The 22,146-nt window shown below is 41.7% G+C and overlaps 1 protein-coding gene across 2 annotated transcripts; it reads left to right on the forward strand.

The window, feature by feature from the left end:
- Positions 1–8,617: 8,617 nt before the first annotated feature.
- LOC143133825 (uncharacterized) lies at positions 8,618–21,622 on the forward strand. 2 transcript variants are annotated; one of them, XM_076293719.1, is made up of 19 exons: positions 8,618–8,723; positions 9,106–9,206; positions 12,727–12,921; positions 13,304–13,417; positions 13,563–13,719; positions 13,864–14,003; positions 14,359–14,553; positions 14,936–15,049; positions 15,197–15,353; positions 16,244–16,383; positions 16,739–16,933; positions 17,316–17,429; positions 17,577–17,733; positions 18,624–18,763; positions 19,119–19,313; positions 19,696–19,809; positions 19,955–20,111; positions 21,002–21,145; positions 21,501–21,622. In XM_076293719.1, the coding sequence occupies exons 1-18, from the start codon at positions 8,705–8,707 to the stop codon at positions 21,106–21,108; spliced, it is 2,511 nt and encodes an 836-aa protein (XP_076149834.1). In that variant the 5' UTR covers positions 8,618–8,704; the 3' UTR covers positions 21,109–21,145; positions 21,501–21,622. The 2 variants fall into 2 exon arrangements, with proteins under 2 accessions (XP_076149834.1, XP_076149836.1); XM_076293721.1 differs by having other exon boundaries at positions 8,721–8,741.
- The last annotated feature ends 524 nt before the right edge of the window (positions 21,623–22,146 follow it).

The following is a 22,146-nucleotide window of genomic DNA, read 5'->3' on the forward strand; positions in this document are numbered from 1 at the left end:
AGCATCTGCAACTGCAGGCTCTATCCCCTGCACTGACCCCGAGCATCTGCAACTGCAGGCTCTATCCCCTGCACTGACCCTGAGCATCTGTAATTGCAAGCTCATCGCCCTGCACGTCGTTAGTTAACCCTTAAGCTAAGCTTCTGCAAGCACTAGTCACTCAAGCAGTCTTGTTCAATGGGTTAACAATCCGTAAGCTCAATTCCCTTCCATAACTTTAATCATAGAATTCGAGTCACAGGTGGTTGAATCCATCATCATCCTCATCAAATCATCAGTTTATTCTGCTGTCTGTCTTGCTTTCTCTGATTCATCTCCCGAGTTCAACCGGATAATACAACATGCACTGTTTAATATTGGTATGCTCTATTTCAGAGAGGATGACCATCTAAGCATTCTGGTGGGTATCTTTATTTCTTATTCTTTGGGGGTAGGCTCCGCCCCTGCCGTCTCATACCGGCAGGATCTGCAAGGGTCTGCACACTCGGTGACCTGGATCGAGGACGGGGCCTATGCCAAAGACTGTCATTGTTGCTTATGCCTTTTGTATATCCTTTGATGGATTAAAACGTGTTAACTTTCATTATACCTTCCTGAGTCTTTCGGATAGAAATGGAAGCGTTAGCGTTAAATTCTGTAAGGAAGACTCAATGCATGCGTCACTCATTCATTCATTACTTCCGACCAATCACCAGTCTGCATCAGCCTTTATAATCACTTTACTTTGCACCTGCCTGTTGCTTTCAGGTGCCGATTTTCGATGTTCCCACCCTCCCTCCCTAACCACCACCAGTTTGGCCTTGTCCAGATGTCCAGGGGGTAGGCTCCGCCCCTGCCGTCTCATACCGGCAGGATCTGCAAGGGTCTGCACACTCGGTGACCTGGATCGAGGACGGGGCCTATGCCAAAGACTGTCATTGTTGCTTATGCCTTTTGTATATCCTTTGATGGATTAAAACGTGTTAACTTTCATTATACCTTCCTGAGTCTTTCGGATAGAAATGGTTAACCGAGAACAATACCAACATTTTAGAGTGGCCCAGCCATAGTCCAGACCTCAATCCGTCAAAAAAGTGAGCACAAGGCCATAGGGATGGCAAATAATCGCTCTTGACTCAAAACCCAGATTGCTGTTAAAAAGGTGCAGTCTAGAATACATGGAGAGGCTTTGTAGGTATTATAAGAACCATTTTGAGAGCTGTGAATGCAAATAAAGATGTTTTCATTGATTATTTAAAAAGGGTATGAATCATTTTGGACACTTTTTTTCATAAAAATGTAATGTTTTTTGATTCCATTGTTCCACCACATTGTCTTACAGCCTTTTGACATGTGGTAGTGTCATTTTCAGTCAGAACAAACATATCGATAAAGAGAAAATCAACATTGAATCAATATTTGCCAGGGGTATGAATAATTTTGTTCTTAACTGTACATAGTTCCATTTACATTCTTGTACATACCACCTGACCGAAATAGTTTCTTATGACAAGTAAATGGTTGATCTGACATCTTCAATGGGAATGATCAATCTGAGAAAAAAAGCCAGCATGTAAACATGGCTATTGATAATTCTCTTTTGTATGCCTTCTCAATTGGGTACATGTCAAAAGTATTGTCCATCCTTGACCTTGGCCATACAACCAACCCACTGGACTGAGTGAATTATATGAAAAAGATCTATAGCTACAGCTCTGAACTAAAGCCAGATAATTAGAAATGGAATGTGCAATGGAAACTTGATGTGTGCAAACATGAATGACTCAGCATGTCTCTGATTTACAATTGCACAATATGTTTGAAGGAAGTAGGTGAAAAGATTTCAAAACAAGATAAATTCATTAATTAAATTAAATTAAATTAAATTTCAGTTGCATTTGGCAGATGGATAAAATCCTCCCATCTGGTCTTACACCTGTAAGTGATGAATATATCTGTTCAACATAAATTCTGTGTTTATATATGACAGTCAAACGTGATGAAGACAAAACTGCTTGATTCATCGCGTAAGTCATGTTTAGTCAGAAGCCAGGTTAGATATAAAAAGCCAGTTTGCCAAGCTGTAGTTTGACACTTGAAAGTGAAGAAAACATATGGGGCCCTATCATGACATTCTAAAGTGCATCGTCACTCGTCAAAAGTCTATTCAAATTTAGTAGGATGTCCAGTTCACATTGGGAGGGGTTTCGTTATCAAACGTGGAGCGCATGGCGCAACAAGGTGTTCCTAGGTTTTTTAATCAGTCATATGGGTGTGTTTGGGGCGTAACATCATTTTAAACCAATGAGAATGACATCTGTCATTCCCTTTAATGGCGCAAAGCGCGATATGTCAAATAAATGCATAGTTATTTTGGCATTCAACGGCGTATTTGAAGGAGGCTGCTTGCGAGACCGTATGGAATAGTCATTCTTAAACCATGCTTTACTAAAACCTAGCATAGCCTTCACGCATTTGCACTCGTCTATTATTTGAACTCATTGGCAAAGTGAAAATAACTTCACCAAGGAGTCAGTCAACGACAAGACAGTTATATGCAGTTACTTTCACTATTGACTGACAATGGGTTACCACCGAAAACATAGGCTGTAAAAAGCAACACTTACCCTAATGTTGCTCAAATGACTGAATAAAACAACATTTATCCTGCAGAGGAGTTGCTTATTCGTGACAGTGCGTCTTCAGCTGTGCTCCATACGTGTCTCTCGCCTCTCCCCTAATCACTTTTAACCGTCATTACCAATTTGCAAATGATGGTGAATAACTACTCATCATGACATGTACAGTATTTCGTAATATCTTTATTCTAATTATGTTTCCCATTGTAATCGTGCAATTTGTAACATGGACGTGCGCTGGTGTTCATTCATGAATGATAGAAGGATGGTGCATGCACTTGCCAATATGACTGTTGACATGCGCTCTTAAAATAGCATATGAACAACTCGCCACTGACTTCTGACCAGGTTTAGGTGGTGTATGATAGCGATTTTTAGACAACGTGCAAAATACCGAATTCAACTTTGCGCGGGTGAATAACGAACTTTACGCCATGCGCTGGTACCCAAAATACAGCCCATGGGGTCAGTTTTCCAACGTAGATTAAGTTTAGTCCTAGGTTTAAAGCTTTTTTCAGTGGAGATCTTTTAGTCAAGGGCTGTGTGAGGGGCTGTGGTGGGGTGTCCTGACCCGGGAACAGCTCTGCCTGGGTGCTGAAGCCGTGGCTCTCCACACTGTTAAGGAAAGATAACCATCAGCTGTAGGGGCAGACACCACCTCCATGCAGGATAAAGTCCAGAGACTGACTGTGTTGCCACCAGGCCACAGAGAAAAGGGACAAGAACCAAAATCCTCAACCAAGTTGTTGTGAAGAAACAACGTTCTGCAGTTCTCTATAGAAGTTCACCTACAAAAACGACCCAAAGCCATCTTTGCCCTTATAAGGTGATCCGGGTGTTAATTAAAGCTAATTGCCTATGGCAAGTTGCACTGCAAGTTAGCTCTGGACTAGAAAAAATCAAAGTTCGCCATCATAACGTACCGAAGATCACAGTACCCACTCCAAAGCAGAGGACAAAAGTGTGTAGAGCAAAATGTCTGCATTCTAGACTTCTTCGTCCCTGCGAGAGTTTATCAGGTGTGATAATTCAAAATCCCCATGTTATTTTCCCATAAGAAAAATCGCAAGATGCCGTATCTCCTTATATGGGCAAAGATGTATGCTTTTGTGTAGCCAAACTTCAGAGGGCTATTAGGTCCGCATCAGCAGAGGAAGACCTACTACAGCATGTCATCGGAGAAACACTGAATCAGCCCAAATAACACAGCATGCCACCGCTGTCACCTCCCAACGAAAGACAGCTGCCCAGGCCCCACTGTCTGTTCAGAGGGTCCACACACTACCACTACGGACCCAAAAGGTAGAGCCTTTATGTCTGAGTTGTTATATTCCTGTCTAGGGCTTGTGGGACATAACAACGTTTTTGAATAGTGATAAACGAGCAGACAACGTAACATTAACGTGTATTTACTAGTACAAAATAGATGAAATAGAAAAAAAGAAGTATGAAAAACAGATTAAAGAGCAACAACAAAAAGCAAGGCCTTGAAAGTAGGCCTCAGCAGCCAGGCACTTACTCCCAGTCTCTCACCCCGGTGAGTGGGAAAAGCGAAGGTGGTTGCACAGGCAAGGCCGAGGCTGGCCCTAGCGGAAGCATAGTGCGGCATTGGCAGTGGCAGCGAAAAGTATGATCCCAGAAACGCCAGCAAGAGAGAGAGATCTTGAATGATGTCAGCTAGCCACTTTTAAAGGGGCAGACAGTCATGATGTCCAATTGGATCACACCAATCAGCTACGCCAAGCTACCTGTAAGACACAACAGACATAACAGACACAAAGAATACACAGAAAGACCCACAGGGTCGTAACAGAGCAGCTGCCTCTAATAGTCAGTAGCCACCCCAGTGGGGCAATGGGTAGATTCCAGGGACCAGTGTATAAAGAGTGCCACCGACATCTGAGGCCAGGCAGGACACCAAAAACATCTGTCGGCGGAGCGGTGTCGTTGGCAGCTTTGAGGGCAGTCTGCTAACATCTTCACTGCCTGGGATAAAGATTGCACTCACACTAGCATGGTTCATTGATACATGAGAGGCACGCTTGTTTCTTGTCTGCTTTAACCACCTGCAACTGGAAGAAATGGCAGAGGTAGACGTAATTGAGCCCAGCAGCAGGCCATGGGCTAAACTAGGAGTCCTGATGCAAAGGACAGACGGTACATTATCGCTCATTACTGACATCTCAGCCAGGTCACCCGCAAAGACTCCTGCCGCTTTGCCCACATCAGCCAATCATGTCCATCAGCCAGGGGCTTTGGAAGTTCCAAGTTTTTGCTGTTTGGACTCTGCAACGTTCTAGTGTTTAGTTTAGATTTCTCAAGATTGCTAGATACTATTGCTGTTTTAAGATGCCATGAATTGGCCCACAAGCTCAGAAAACTATTTTGTGTGGTCAAGCTTTTGAGAATGCAACTGTTATATTAAATTCTCTCTCTGTATCACCAGTAGACGTAATTGAGCCCAGCAGCAGCCCATGGATGGGAAGGAAAGACGGTACATTACCGTCATCTCAGCCAGATCACCCGCAAAACCCGCGAGAAAGTAGTACGTACATAGAGCCTCTAAAATCATTGGCTGCAGTCTGCATTCCAATGCTTCAGTCTATGCCACTAGAATGTCTAGGAAGGCTAGTAGCATTATCAGTGACCCCTCTCACCCTGCACATCACTTGTTCAATCTTCTCCCATCAGGCAGAAGACACAAAAGTATCACTAGTAGAACATCCCACTTCAGGGATAGTACCTACCTCCAAGCCATCAGACACTTAAATACACACTGAATATCTTGCACAAGAACATATGTATGTATATGAACAGACAATGTGAGACTGAATCTTTCAGCACTACAACACACTTTAACTCAGGTTCACCCCTGTACTCTGATGCACCTTCAATTTTTATATTTTTTGTTACAGTTAGAACTGTTCCGGTATTCCTTCATGTGTTGTATTGTGTTGTGGTGTATTGTGATGAGTCATGTTGTGTTGTGAGCACACCAAGGCATCTTTCTATCAACTGTGTTGTTGAAATGGCAATAAAGTTAAACTTGAAACTCATGGATCTCCACATGGATGACGCTATAGGTCACATCTCTGGTCTCACTTGACCTCCGCAGCAGCTATGAGCAGGTAAAGCTAATGCCAGAGGCATGTTCTAAGGTTGCATTCTCCCTCAGCCAGGGGCTTTATAAGTTCCAAGTTTTGCCGTTTGGGCTCTGCAACGCTCTAGTGCAGGGGTTTCCAACCGTTTTTCCTCCGAGAGCTACTTTGACAAAATGGACATGGCCGAGAGCTTTTATGTTAGTAGTAGCATGCCATGTATTCAAATAGTAGATTTCCACCCAAAACCGCTAAATAAGATTTGTGTGTTTTTTATAGGGTTCCTTTCAACTCGTTCTCTCTTTGCAGACTGTGAATTTGATTTCATAAGAATTTTAACATGTTTCCCAAGTGACTGGGTTATCATATTTATGAACATCTTCCTCAAACCTTTGGGAGACCACTTAGAAACAGGTGGGGAGCTGATGTGACATGAATATTAAGTTGAGACAACCATTTCCCAAGATTCCTAAATACTATTTTTATTTTAAGATGGCATGAATTGGCCCACAAGCTCAGAAAGCTGTTTTGTGTGTTCAAGCTGTTGAGAATACAATTGTTGCATTCAATTCTCTCTCTGTATAACCAGTATAACCAGTATGGGCTTGCATAGATGTGATGAACTTGAATGCCCAGAAATTGGATGTTACTGGTGTTATCAGATGCCAATATTTGCTTTCTCTTCTCTCTCACAGACTGACTGCAGTGTAAAACTGTCTCTGCTTGGCAGACAACTTTGCTTTGCCCATCTAGTTTGTCTTCCTGCATGTGACATCAGAGTTATGATGCATATGAGGAAATAGGGAAGCTTTGTTGTCCTCCTTGGTCAGGAAACCAGGCAAACATCACAATTAAAGAATGGTTTAAAATGATGCATCATTCAGCATGTTTAACAGCAGTGTCATTTTTTGTTTCATAAATTGTGTATATACAACCTCCAACATTTCAAAACTATATCAATATTTGTTTGTACTATGAGTCATCCCTCCTCATAGAGTGTGTACTCTATACAATATGAACAAGGACCCAATAAGAAGAGACCATTTGAGACTAACACTAGGATGTAAGCCTGTTTTTTTTTTAAGAAGTTCTAATCTAATAATCTAAATGTGTGACTATTCTAAAGATTATCATTCTTCAGATCAGAATCAAGCTGTGCTCTTATCACAGTGATACCCGCAGGTTTACCAACATGTTTATGATCTGAGGTGGAATATTCCAACTAGCTGATAATATCAAATATGACGAAGTGATCCCTCCATTTTCTGGGCTTTCCAGTTTTTGAGAGATGACTGCTGTCAACGTTGAACTCAGTGATGAGCCACCAGACACCAACTTCTAATATATAATATGTAATATCAAGTAGGATTAACAGACTTTTCCAAAAGGTAGAGACAGGGGATCCTAACTCTGTAAGCGGTCTTTAGTTTCCTTTTATCTGTAGTGTAAAGATTGCTGATGCTACTGATGACATCAATGATGCTGTTGCAAGTGACTGGAGGCTGATGGTGGTGAAAGTGGTTGGTGGCATAGTGACTGTGATTGACAGCTGGAAGCAGTCACACAGACACACACATATACTGTACATACATATTGGAATTTCATTAAGTATCATCATAGGCAAAAGAAAGAACATTTAGGTCATCTCCCAAGACCAAAGGCCAAAACATAAAGTTTGTTTAGATTGTAATGTATTAAATGCAATTGAAGTTTTGCAACATGTGTTCAACTGTCCATGTGAGAATGAAAAAAGAATGAGCATGCAGCACTGATCAGAACATGTTTTGCTGTACTCCAACAAGTTCATGCTCTGTCATTTTATACACCATGTATTTTATATCATGCCTTTATGTTCAATCTGTTATTACATTGCTACACTAGGTCAAGTATGGACTGGGAACCCAGCACCTCCAGTGATCTCCATGTAATGTCAAACAATAAACAATAGCTTGAGTGGAATTCAGTGACATCAACTGTTTGCATCCAGCATGTGAGTGAGTGTGTCACTATAATGAAATATGTAATTAAATACTGGTGACATTATTAGTAATGATCTTGAGATGAGATTACAGGAAATGCCTCTGTCACTGGAAATACCAGTTCCATGTCAATAAAATGCACCAACCGGCCTCTTTGTATTGTCTCCTATCATACTGTTTTTTTTTGGATTATTGAATACTTGACAAAGGTATACAACCTACAGTACAAACAACATGTATGATACAATATTAGAAAATTGTTAGTCTGTCACAGTGACACACCAGTATAGTGTCCTGATATATGGTATGATAATAAAGGTCTTAATGGCCTTTTTTTTTTTTTTTTTAAAGAAAGGTGAACTCTACATTTTATTGTACCAATTAACAAAATCTACAGTGTCTTGAAGATAATGCAACTTAATTTAACGATTTTATATTTTGGCATTACCGTTCATCCACCTTGGAGTACAAAATGATCACATCTACAAAACAAAAGAGTCTGACCGACAGTACACTACACATCATTAATGAGTCAACAAATCCTTCTTTATAGAGCTGACATAGCCGCTGTCCTCCTTCCATTACTGACTGAATGCATTTTGAATATGATTTGGAGATACTGAAATGAAACTCGAAATCTAGATGTAGGCCTTTATCAATTTGACTTTGCCCAAATGTTCATACATAATACAAGGAAGATGGAGTGCTGAGGATAGACTTTATCTTTGAAAAGCTTTGGTGCAAAAAAAAAACAAATTTCAGGGACATGTCAGGCTGCTTAATTCTCGGCTACTGACATCATCAAGTGAAGTCTTCCTTTGCCTGGAAAAACATTGTCTTTAAGGAAGTGTCTTACAAAAATTCATGTCCATCACCGAGAAGAAATGTCCTCATACCTCTGCTGTGGAACAGTGATAATGTGCAAGCCGTGACCCTGCCCTCTTTGGTGTGTAGAGGACGTTCAAATAGCCTCTCTATCCTCACACACCTTTCAAAGTACCGGAGACGGATGAACCAAGGCTCTGCAGGTGAGACTCTCGTTTAAGGTGCTTATTGATTTACTGACAGATTCAAGAGTATAATAATAATAATAATAATAATAATAATAACAATAATAATAATAATAATAATAATAACAAAGGGGGAAATCTTTCAATGCTATGCTATGTAAAAATCTACTGTAATGTAGCATTTTATTATCTTATAATAAATCTTATGCAATATTACTGTTATATTCCCACCAATAGAATTTGCAGTAATTTGCTGACAAAATATCAGTCACATATCTAGGTTAATTGTGTAAGTCAGTTGTTATCATTCTTTACAGTTTTTTTATGAACACGGTTTCATTTAATTTACTTAAGACTCATCTTCAAGTCATTGTTCTGCCACTTACGGTTTTGGCTGTAGGAATGGGCGGCAAACTAATCTTTCTGGTGACTTTCCTGATTGGTTATCTGACAACTGGAATCAGAGGAGATGGGCATTTACAAAGACCAACGGCCACCAACGTAAGTTTCATTGAAGTTTAACATTGATTCCTACTACAGATGCCACACTTGAAAATCTGACCACTCCAACAGCCACTAATGTAAAGGTTTATATTTAAACATGGATGTACATTCAGGGCTTAATTTGAGCCGGAACACGCCGGAATATGTTCCGGCACCTCCGACGTTGGATCCGGAACCTTTTTTTTGGATCCGTCAATTAAGTCAATATAAAAAATAAATTACTGTTTGTGTAGTGTTCAATGTTGATATCTTTCTTAGCCTATTAGTCTTTAGAAATAGGGGAAAGACCAAACAGGATACAACAAGCTAATCGAGGATTTGAAAGTGCTTTATCCACAATATTGGTCACAGGAGGGTGACGCGCTAGCCTAGAAATCTAGGATGGCCCGCCAGGCTAGTGACGCGCTGTTCGGGGAGAGAAAAGTTGAGGCGCTCTGCCAGCAGTTTTGCATCGATAGCCCGCGGAATGTCATCAGGGCTTACTATCTCCTCCCCATTTGCCTTGTCGGCCCGCCGCTTGCCCGGTTCAACCCCTTTCCTTACGTGAGGTCATGGATTTCTAAAGGATATCTGGTGTAGAAAAAGAAGCAGGGTAATGGAGGCCGGGGGTCTGGATGCTGTATGGGCCATTTTGGACAAGTAGGCCTAGGCTACGGTAGGAAGAAATCGCGCTTCCACGCTGTATCTAGTTGATCAGATTACTGAGTGTGGGTGGTCATCATTGCATATAGCATACTTAAAGGAACAGTATGTTAAGAAATGTATTTCAATTAATCATAAAATGGGCCTGATATGTCACTAGACATTAGAAATCATGTTCATTTAAAATACTTATATCACTGACAACAGTAGTCCGGCCAGGATATTGCGCCACCCTCCACCTATCTACTAATAGGCTTGTTCGTCTTGCCTGAGTCTGACTTTCGTCTGGCTTTCTACGTAAACGTGATCTTCAGAGGCTAGCCGGGAGGAGCTACAACAGAGGGCAGCTCATCCCAGACAGAAAGGCTACAGTCTGCCTGACGTGACTCGCGGGAGACATCGCGGGAGATATCGCGGAATGTTGTTTGCAATAAACACAGCAGAACTTTCATTCTTACTCATTAAAATGAGCATGATGACTGACGAAATAAATTCTTATGATGTAGTTTAAATAAACCACTGTTGTCATACAGTTAATAGGCCTGCATTGTAGCACATAAATTCAATATCAAGTGTTTCCCCTATATGTGTGTCTATCTATTTAGCCAACAGCAGAAAATAACAGAATATCCAAATGTTTTCAGTAGGCTAGCCTACCATTGTTGCAGAAATCACGTATAAGAAGGTATCCCTTCGATTTCTGTTTATTTTCGCATATTCCAACATAAGGAAGCAGCATGAGCCTCTAGTCATAATCGTCATGAGGACATTCCTCCCAAATGGCCCTATCACGTCTTTGAACTGACGTCATGAGGGCGTGTTTCAGCTCGTGCAGCTCGTGGAAGGCAACTGCAAGATCTGTCTGCAGGCTAAGACTCCCGCGATATTTTAAGGCCATGTGACATGGTGTCACGGTGGTAAGTCCCTCCCCGGCTGACAGAAGTCGGACAGAATTTCTAACCAGTATCAGAGAATGTCTAATAAGGGGAGAACTGCCACTCTCGGAAAACTTCCGGTTTCTGAACTGGTTGCAGTTCCTTCTGTGGTTCCACATGAGGGCGCTCGTCCACGAGTGCAGAATGCATGGAGGTCTATGGAGCTGTACCCCTCAAAATCCACTTTTCTCGGGATATAATTTTTTTTCAAGTAATTTGAATATTGTATTCGAAAGGGGAGGCAAAGAAAATACACTTGGTGGAGTATTATATTTTTTAAAGTCACTTAATTGTTCTAAAAAGCCTTTCAAACGTGTCAATGACGTCACTCATTAGCACAATGCTAGCGTGTTATGGGCAACAACGACCCAAACTGTAAGAAATCAAAAGGACATAAATACTCGTTCATTCAACTTTTGACCTATAACCCATGTTGAAGTTATACAAACTACAATCAAATCTGAGATTTGTCAACGACAATCAGGTGAAAGAGACAAATTTAGCTCCATTGACTCCCATTCATTCTGCACTCATGGCGATCGCCCCCAGTGGAAATATGGTGGAACTGCAACCAAAATTCGGTACAATGGGACTTAATACGGAGTGGCAAGGCTCTCCGTAGACGGGCTCTGCCAGTATGCATTGCGTCCATCCCAGTATGCATTGTGTTCAACCCAGCATGCATCACATCAAGTCAGATCTGCACAGATCTGCCGCAAGTCGAACTCCCCTAATCACGAAGTCAGTAGTGTTTCGGGTTCCGGGTTGCCAGCTCTGCCAGTCAGAGTGGAGGGGAAGGGGATACACCGCTCTACAGTAATTTGAAAGTGATTGTAGTACCAGTTTTGACCACAATCTTACATATGGTTCCTTTAAGCGCCCGGTGCGCGCTTGTGTGTGTGTGTGTGCGCATGAGTGTTTGTGTCTCCCGCTCCCTCTCTGTGTCATATTATGTGTCAGTTCCGATGTGTTTTGATTGGGAGGAGGTGTCGGGGGGGGATAGGTGTTCAGATAGGTATTCAGATGTGTCAGTCAGAAATTAATAATCATTCCACGCTGTATCTAGTTGATTATTGATTACTGGGTGGTCATCATTGCAATATATAGCATACTATAGCCTATATGTTTTTATTTCGGCCTATACGTAGAGTGTTTGTCTAGTTTTTTTTCTCGATAATTTGATAATGGATAATTTCAAGCTCATATTTGCTAATTTACACCCATGCAGTGCAGTGTGTTGCAAGTTCTGAAGTTAATAAACATTGCCCTGGTGTACACACCGCGTTGTTTCGTTTTTTTTAGTCAGAGCTATGTACGCAGGTTTTTTTGTTGTTGGTCCGTACCTCAAATCCCCGTTTTGAGTCGCCGGATCCACCCCCCCTTCGCGCTCCGGCACCTCCCACTTTACAAATGAAGCACTGACTGTAACATTACAAGACCAACCACTGTAACGAGTTTCAAAATGCCCTTGTGATGAAAGTTACAAAAGTTAATTCTGCTCATGAAGACAACATAATAATAATTCATGAAGGAAATTTAATTTAAGGTACGTTAAGTTAAGTTAATACTGGGCAAATGTCCTGTTAGGGAGTTTTAACCTTCTCAGCTATGACCCTCATGTCATTCAAGAGGATATAACATGGCTTTCAATGGAGCTCTCATGATGCATCATCTGATGTTTTCATATTTTTTCTACACTTTCAGTATGTTTATTGAGGTTAGAGCAGAGACGTGAGTTTCCTACTGTGAAAAAGCCACCTAAGTGACATGGTTCAGTTAATCTCAACTCAATTCAGCTTTATTGAATAGAACCGTTAATGGCAGCCATATCCTCCAAGCATAACTTTATTAAGTCTACAGATCGTATTTGAGAGCCTTGGATGTGTTGTCGTATCATGTTATCCAGGTGGCTAATTCATGTTGTCTGTGGTCATTTCCAGGTGAGCATCACTCGTGACGGTTGCGGTTCCACCAAACTGTGTTTGGGAGACGTTGGCTGTGACCCTGCCGGCAATGTTCTGTGCTCCTTTATCTCTTCTGAGGTCGTAAATGCTAGTACTTCAGACGTGAAATTTGAGCTCTTTGGGAACTCCACCGGATACATTGCTCTGGTGCTCACCACTAATGTAGACCAGGTAATTATACTTGTACATGTCCATCTTGTCTTGTATAGATAGATAGATATGTATTAATCCTTTCAGAAATTGATCTTGCATCATACAGCTCATCAGATAGACAGACAACAGACGACAACATGATCACTAAACCTTTCCATAACCCCACACAAAAACAACACACAACACCTAGTATCTCTACATTATAAAATAGTAAAGTGCCGTATCATTAGTACATCTTGTATATATGTTGTGCAACACTAACCAACACAACACACTGACATGATGGCACACTGTATATTGTGTAACATTACATGTATCTGGGCTGATTTCCCTATTCATTGTGTGACTTAGTACATAACATAATGGACTGAATTGTGAGATTATCTGTCTTGCTCTACAGGGGGGCGGTTTGGTGTTTGTTTGTTCCAGGGATCCATTCAATGCAACCAGGAACTTCTTTTTCCGCACAGCTACACAGATTGGCAATAATGGTAGCATCACCTTAACCAACTCGGTGAGTGGCCCATCTGATTTGTCTTGTTTGTTGGCATTCTTGTCATGTATCCTTATATGACTGTGCCCAAGCCAGTCTGGAAGTGCGCTTCCACTAACAATCCCATATGTGTTTGGTGATTTATCTGCATGTGGGTGTTCTCTAGCCAAGAGTGGAGGACATCACATACAACTTCAACAGAAGCATCAACGGAAGTTTCCACCAGTGTACATTCACCGCCCAGGGACTGAGCCAGGCCATCAATAATCGCACCTCTGGAGCCCTCAACTTCCAAGCTGGCCTTGTCAGTGGTAAAGTCAATGGTACGGTCGACTTTAAATAATCACGTCTTTGAGAACCCATGGCCTCAGGAAATGTATCATCTTCAGATTGTGATCTCTGATTAAGGTTGGATATGTACCAGAGCTGTCTTGCTTTCAGTGGTTTTGTCTCATTTATATTTGCAGCTGATGGGACATTTGAAGCCCCCAGTGCTACACTCTTCAGAACCAATGGCTCGGTGGACTTGACGAACCTTACAGGAAATTCTCCTGATCCTCCTGCTTTTGACCCAGCTGCTAATTTGGAAACTCCTACAGCCACTATGGTAAGACAGCTTTCCATTGTAGCATTGCGATGCGTTGGCCATTACACTATAACATGGCTTTCAATGGAGCTCTCATGATGCATCATCTGATGTTTTGATAATTTTTTCTACACCTTCAGTATGTTTATTGAGGTTAGAGCAGAGACGTGAGTTTCCTACTGTGAAAAAGCCACCTAAGTGACATGGTTCAGTTAATCTCAACTCAATTCAGCTTTATTGAATAGAACCGTTAATGGCAGCCATATCCTCCAAGCATAACTTTATTAAGTCTACAGATCGTATTTGAGAGCCTTGGATGTGTTGTCGTATCATGTTATCCAGGTGGCTAATTCATGTTGTCTGTGGTCATTTCCAGGTGAGCATCACTCGTGACGGTTGCGGTTCCACCAAACTGTGTTTGGGAGACGTTGGCTGTGACCCTGCCGGCAATGTTCTGTGCTCCTTTATCTCTTCTGAGGTCGTAAATGCTAGTACTTCAGACGTGAAATTTGAGCTCTTTGGGAACTCCACCGGATACATTGCTCTGGTGCTCACCACTAATGTAGACCAGGTAATTATACTTGTACATGTCCATCTTGTCTTGTATAGATAGGTAGATATTTATTAATCCTTTCAGAAATTGATCTTGCATCATACAGCTCATCAGATAGACAGACAACAGACGACAACATGATCACTAAACCTTTCCATAACCCCACACAAAAACAACACACAACACCTAGTATCTCTACATTATAAAATAGTAAAGTGCCGTATCATTAGTACATCTTGTATATATGTTGTGCAACACTAACCAACACAACACACTGACATGATGGCACACTGTATATTGTGTAACATTACATGTATCTGGGCTGATTTCCCTATTCATTGTGTGACTTAGTACATAACATAATGGACTGAATTGTGAGATTATCTGTCTTGCTCTACAGGGGGGCGGTTTGGTGTTTGTTTGTTCCAGGGATCCATTCAATGCAACCAGGAACTTCTTATTCCGCACAGCTACACAGATTGGCAATAATGGTAGCATCACCTTAACCAACTCGGTGAGTGGCCCATCTGATTTGTCTTGTTTGTTGGCATTCTTGTCATGTATCCTTATATGACTGTGCCCAAGCCAGTCTGGAAGTGCGCTTCCACTAACAATCCCACATATGTGTTTGGTGATTTATCTGCATGTGGGTGTTCTCTAGCCAAGAGTGGAGGACATCACATACAACTTCAACAGAAGCATCAACGGAAGTTTCCACCAGTGTACATTCACCGCCCAGGGACTGAGCCAGGCCATCAATAATCGCGCCTCTGGAGCCCTCAACTTCCAAGCTGGCCTTGTCAGTGGTAAAGTCAATGGTACGGTCGACTTTAAATAATCACGTCTTTGAGAACCCATGGCCTCAGGAAATGTATCATCTTCAGATTGTGATATCTTGTCGTGGCAGATATTCAGACTCGGGCCAGAAATTAAGTCCAAACATCTTGCCCACAACGTAACAAAAATACACCATTATAAGTGCCGAAGTCAAAAACTTGTCCCAAAAAGAAGGCTCAAAAGTCCGGCAGAGTTCCGTGCAAAAATTCCTTTAATGACTACATAGCGCAAAGCCTGAGTGGATCGCACGATCGCACTCCCGAACAAAGGTAGAACTCTCTTACTTAAACCCCTCCAAAATGCTGACACAACACTACCCCGAACGAACTTTTCACCTTAAGTTTATGGAAAGTTCAGGGGTGTACAGTATAGAGTGATCACAGGTCATACATTGTGCATAGGTTAAATATCGTTCGCCCCCCTGCACTCTCCTACTGGTTGTTATGAGTAGAGCTCGCCCTGTGTACGTGTTATCTTGCAGCTTCAAGGCCGACTTTGGTTTCTTCAAAAGGCCTAGGCTAAGGCAGCATGAGACACAGTGCAACAAAATGAGACACAGGGCAGCAAAAAGAGACATAGGGATACAGAGCGCACGTAGGGGGAATTCTGGTAGAATAGCTTCAGTATGTTAATAGTATTAGTTAAACTTGTTATTTAAAATGTTATAAGAGTATTATGGTTAGGAATAACTTCAGTGTATTACTTGATTATGATTAAGGTTATATGAATACATGCTTTACAGTTTCAAACTCGTTCTCTCATCATGATGTCTACAAACCATAGTGATAATTTTATACAACACTCTGATTAAGGTTGGATATGTACCAGAGCTGTCTTGCTTTCAGTGGTTTTGTCTCATTTATATTTGCAGCTGATGGGACATTTGAAGCCCCCAGTGCTACACTCTTCAGAACCAATGGCTCGGTGGACTTGACGAACCTTACAGGAAATTCTCCTGATCCTCCTGCTTTTGACCCAGCTGCTAATTTGGAAACTCCTACAGCCACTATGGTAAGACAGCTTTCCATTGTAGCATTGCGATGCGTTGGCCATTACACTATAACATGGCTTTCAATGGAGCTCTCATGATGCATCATCTGATGTTTTGATAATTTTTTCTACACCTTCAGTATGTTTATTGAGGTTAGAGCAGAGACGTGAGTTTCCTACTGTGAAAAAGCCACCTAAGGGACATGGTTCAGTTAATCTCAACTCAATTCAGCTTTATTGAATAGAACCGTTAATGGCAGCCATATCCTCCAAGCATAACTTTATTAAGTCTACAGATCGTATTTGAGAGCCTTGGATGTGTTGTCGTATCATGTTATCCAGGTGGCTAATTCATGTTGTCTGTGGTCATTTCCAGGTGAGCATCACTCGTGACGGTTGCGGTTCCACCAAACTGTGTTTGGGAGACGTTGGCTGTGACCCTGCCGGCAATGTTCTGTGCTCCTTTATCTCTTCTGAGGTCGTAAATGCTAGTACTTCAGACGTGAAATTTGAGCTCTTTGGGAACTCCACCGGATACATTGCTCTGGTGCTCACCACTAATGTAGACCAGGTAATTATACTTGTACATGTCCATCTTGTCTTGTATAGATAGGTAGATATTTATTAATCCTTTCAGAAATTGATCTTGCATCATACAGCTCATCAGATAGACAGACAACAGACGACAACATGATCACTAAACCTTTCCATAACCCCACACAAAAACAACACACAACACCTAGTATCTCTACATTATAAAATAGTAAAGTGCCGTATCATTAGTACATCTTGTATATATGTTGTGCAACACTAACCAACACAACACACTGACATGATGGCACACTGTATATTGTGTAACATTACATGTATCTGGGCTGATTTCCCTATTCATTGTGTGACTTAGTACATAACATAATGGACTGAATTGTGAGATTATCTGTCTTGCTCTACAGGGGGGCGGTTTGGTGTTTGTTTGTTCCAGGGATCCATTCAATGCAACCAGGAACTTCTTATTCCGCACAGCTACACAGATTGGCAATAATGGTAGCATCACCTTAACCAACTCGGTGAGTGGCCCATCTGATTTGTCTTGTTTGTTGGCATTCTTGTCATGTATCCTTATATGACTGTGCCCAAGCCAGTCTGGAAGTGCGCTTCCACTAACAATCCCACATATGTGTTTGGTGATTTATCTGCATGTGGGTGTTCTCTAGCCAAGAGTGGAGGACATCACATACAACTTCAACAGAAGCATCAACGGAAGTTTCCACCAGTGTACATTCACCGCCCAGGGACTGAGCCAGGCCATCAATAATCGCGCCTCTGGAGCCCTCAACTTCCAAGCTGGCCTTGTCAGTGGTAAAGTCAATGGTACGGTCGACTTTAAATAATCACGTCTTTGAGAACCCATGGCCTCAGGAAATGTATCATCTTCAGATTGTGATATCTTGTCGTGGCAGATATTCAGACTCGGGCCAGAAATTAAGTCCAAACATCTTGCCCACAACGTAACAAAAATACACCATTATAAGTGCCGAAGTCAAAAACTTGTCCCAAAAAGAAGGCTCAAAAGTCCGGCAGAGTTCCGTGCAAAAATTCCTTTAATGACTACATAGCGCAAAGCCTGAGTGGATCGCACGATCGCACTCCCGAACAAAGGTAGAACTCTCTTACTTAAACCCCTCCAAAATGCTGACACAACACTACCCCGAACGAACTTTTCACCTTAAGTTTATGGAAAGTTCAGGGGTGTACAGTATAGAGTGATCACAGGTCATACATTGTGCATAGGTTAAATATCGTTCGCCCCCCTGCACTCTCCTACTGGTTGTTATGAGTAGAGCTCGCCCTGTGTACGTGTTATCTTGCAGCTTCAAGGCCGACTTTGGTTTCTTCAAAAGGCCTAGGCTAAGGCAGCATGAGACACAGTGCAACAAAATGAGACACAGGGCAGCAAAAAGAGACATAGGGATACAGAGCGCACGTAGGGGGAATTCTGGTAGAATAGCTTCAGTATGTTAATAGTATTAGTTAAACTTGTTATTTAAAATGTTATAAGAGTATTATGGTTAGGAATAACTTCAGTGTATTACTTGATTATGATTAAGGTTATATGAATACATGCTTTACAGTTTCAAACTCGTTCTCTCATCATGATGTCTACAAACCATAGTGATAATTTTATACAACACTCTGATTAAGGTTGGATATGTACCAGAGCTGTCTTGCTTTCAGTGGTTTTGTCTCATTTATATTTGCAGCTGATGGGACATTTGAAGCCCCCAGTGCTACACTCTTCAGAACCAATGGCTCGGTGGACTTGACGAACCTTACAGGAAATTCTCCTGATCCTCCTGCTTTTGACCCAGCTGCTAATTTGGAAACTCCTACAGCCACTATGGTAAGACAGCTTTCCATTGTAGCATTGCGATGCGTTGGCCATTACACTATAACATGGCTTTCAATGGAGCTCTCATGATGCATCATCTGATGTTTTGATAATTTTTTCTACACCTTCAGTATGTTTATTGAGGTTAGAGCAGAGACGTGAGTTTCCTACTGTGAAAAAGCCACCTAAGGGACATGGTTCAGTTAATCTCAACTCAATTCAGCTTTATTGAATAGAACCGTTAATGGCAGCCATATCCTCCAAGCATAACTTTATTAAGTCTACAGATCGTATTTGAGAGCCTTGGATGTGTTGTCGTATCATGTTATCCAGGTGGCTAATTCATGTTGTCTGTGGTCATTTCCAGGTGAGCATCACTCGTGACGGTTGCGGTTCCACCAAACTGTGTTTGGGAGACGTTGGCTGTGACCCTGCCGGCAATGTTCTGTGCTCCTTTATCTCTTCTGAGGTCGTAAATGCTAGTACTTCAGGCGTGAAATTTGAGCTCTTTGGGAACTCCACCGGATACATTGCTCTGGTGCTCACCACTAATGTAGACCAGGTAATTATACTTGTACATGTCCATCTTGTCTTGTATAGATAGGTAGATATTTATTAATCCTTTCAGAAATTGATCTTGCATCATACAGCTCATCAGATAGACAGACAACAGACGACAACATGATCATTAAACCTTTCCATAACCCCACACAAAAACAACACACAACACCTAGTATCTCTACATTATAAAATAGTAAAGTGCCGTATCATTAGTACATCTTGTATATATGTTGTGCAACACTAACCAACAAAACACACTGACATGATGGCACACTGTATACTGTGTAACATTACATGTATCTGGGCTGATTTCCCTATTCATTGTGTGACTTACTACATAACATAATGGACTGAATTGTGAGATTATCTGTCTTGCTCTACAGGGGGGCGGTTTGGTGTTTGTTTGTTCCAGGGATCCATTCAATGCAACCAGGAACTTCTTATTCCGCACAGCTACACAGATTGGCAATAATGGTAGCATCACCTTAACCAACTCGGTGAGTGGCCCATCTGATTTGTCTTGTTTGTTGGCATTCTTGTCATGTATCCTTATATGACTGTGCCCAAGCCAGTCTGGAAGTGCGCTTCCACTAACAATCCCATATGTGTTTGGTGATTTATCTGCATGTGGGTGTTCTCTAGCCAAGAGTGGAGGACATCACATACAACTTCAACAGAAGCATCAACGGAAGTTTCCACCAGTGTACATTCACCGCCCAGGGACTGAGCCAGGCCATCAATAATCGCGCCTCTGGAGCCCTCAACTTCCAAGCTGGCCTTGTCAGTGGTAAAGTCAATGGTACGGTCGACTTTAAATAATCACGTCTTTGAGAACCCATGGCCTCAGGAAATGTATCATCTTCAGATTGTGATATCTTGTCGTGGCAGATATTCAGACTCGGGCCAGAAATTAAGTCCAAACATCTTGCCCACAACGTAACAAAAATACACCATTATAAGTGCCGAAGTCAAAAACTTGTCCCAAAAAGAAGGCTCAAAAGTCTGGCAGAGTTCCGTGCAAAAATTCCTTTAATGACTACATAGCGCAAAGCCTGAGTGGATCGCACGATCGCACTCCCGAACAAAGGTAGAACTCTCTTACTTATACCCCTCCAAAATGCTGACACAACACTACCCCGAACGAACTTTTCACCTTAAGTTTATGGAAAGTTCAGGGGTGTACAGTATAGAGTGATCACAGGTCATACATTGTGCATGGGTTAAATATCGTTCGCCCCCCTGCACTCTCCTACTGGTTGTTATGAGTAGAGCTCGCCCTGTGTACGTGTTATCTTGCAGCTTCAAGGCCGACTTTGGTTTCTACAAAAGGCCTAGGCTAAGGCAGCATGAGACACAGTGCAACAAAATGAGACACAGGGCAGCAAAAAGAGACATAGGGATACAGAGCGCACGTAGGGGGAATTCTGGTAGAATAGCTTCAGTATGTTAATAGTATTAGTTAAACTTGTTATTTAAAATGTTATAAGAGTATTATGGTTAGGAATAACTTCAGTGTATTACTTGATTATGATTAAGGTTATATGAATACATGCTTTACAGTTTCAAACTAGTTCTCTCATCATGATGTCTACAAACCATAGTGATAATTTTATACAACACTCTGATTAAGGTTGGATATGTACCAGAGCTGTCTTGCTTTCAGTGGTTTTGTCTCATTTATATTTGCAGCTGATGGGACATTTGAAGCCCCCAGTGCTACACTCTTCAGAACCAATGGCTCGGTGGACTTGACGAACCTTACAGGAAATTCTCCTGATCGATCCTCCTGCTTTTGACCCAGCTGCTAATTTGGAAACTCCTACAGCCACTATGGTAAGACAGCTTTCCATTGTAGCATTGCGATGCGTTGGCCATTACACTATAACATGGCTTTCAATGGAGCTCTCATGATGCATCATCTGATGTTTTGATAATTTTTTCTACACCTTCAGTATGTTTATTGAGGTTAGAGCAGAGACGTGAGTTTCCTACTGTGAAAAAGCCACCTAAGTGACATGGTTCAGTTAATCTCAACTCAATTCAGCTTTATTGAATAGAACCGTTAATGGCAGCCATATCCTCCAAGCATAACTTTATTAAGTCTACAGATCGTATTTGAGAGCCTTGGATGTGTTGTCGTATCATGTTATCCAGGTGGCTAATTCATGTTGTCTGTGATCATTTCCAGGTGAGCATCACTCGTGACGGTTGCGGTTCCACCAAACTGTGTTTGGGAGACGTTGGCTGTGACCCTGCCGGCAATGTTCTGTGCTCCTTTATCTCTTCTGAGGTCGTAAATGCTAGTACTTCAGGCGTGAAATTTGAGCTCTTTGGGAACTCCACCGGATACATTGCTCTGGTGCTCACCACTAATGTAGACCAGGTAATTATACTTGTACATGTCCATCTTGTCTTGTATAGATAGGTAGATATTTATTAATCCTTTCAGAAATTGATCTTGCATCATACAGCTCATCAGATAGACAGACAACAGACGACAACATGATCACTAAACCTTTCCATAACCCCACACAAAAACAACACACAACACCTAGTATCTCTACATTATAAAATAGTAAAGTGCCGTATCATTAGTACATCTTGTATATATGTTGTGCAACACTAACCAACACAACACACTGACATGATGGCACACTGTATACTGTGTAACATTACATGTATCTGGGCTGATTTCCCTATTCATTGTGTGACTTAGTACATAACATAATGGACTGAATTGTGAGATTATCTGTCTTGCTCTACAGGGGGGCGGTTTGGTGTTTGTTTGTTCCAGGGATCCATTCAATGCAACCAGGAACTTCTTTTTCCGCACA

Source organism: Alosa pseudoharengus, unplaced genomic scaffold (assembly GCF_046254945.1).
Source record: "Alosa pseudoharengus isolate Yale_2024_CS ecotype anadromous, Long Island Sound unplaced genomic scaffold, YU_APseudo_1.1 YU_APseudo_1.1_scf_2, whole genome shotgun sequence".
In the NCBI taxonomy this organism is placed as follows: Eukaryota; Metazoa; Chordata; class Actinopteri; order Clupeiformes; family Clupeidae; genus Alosa; species Alosa pseudoharengus.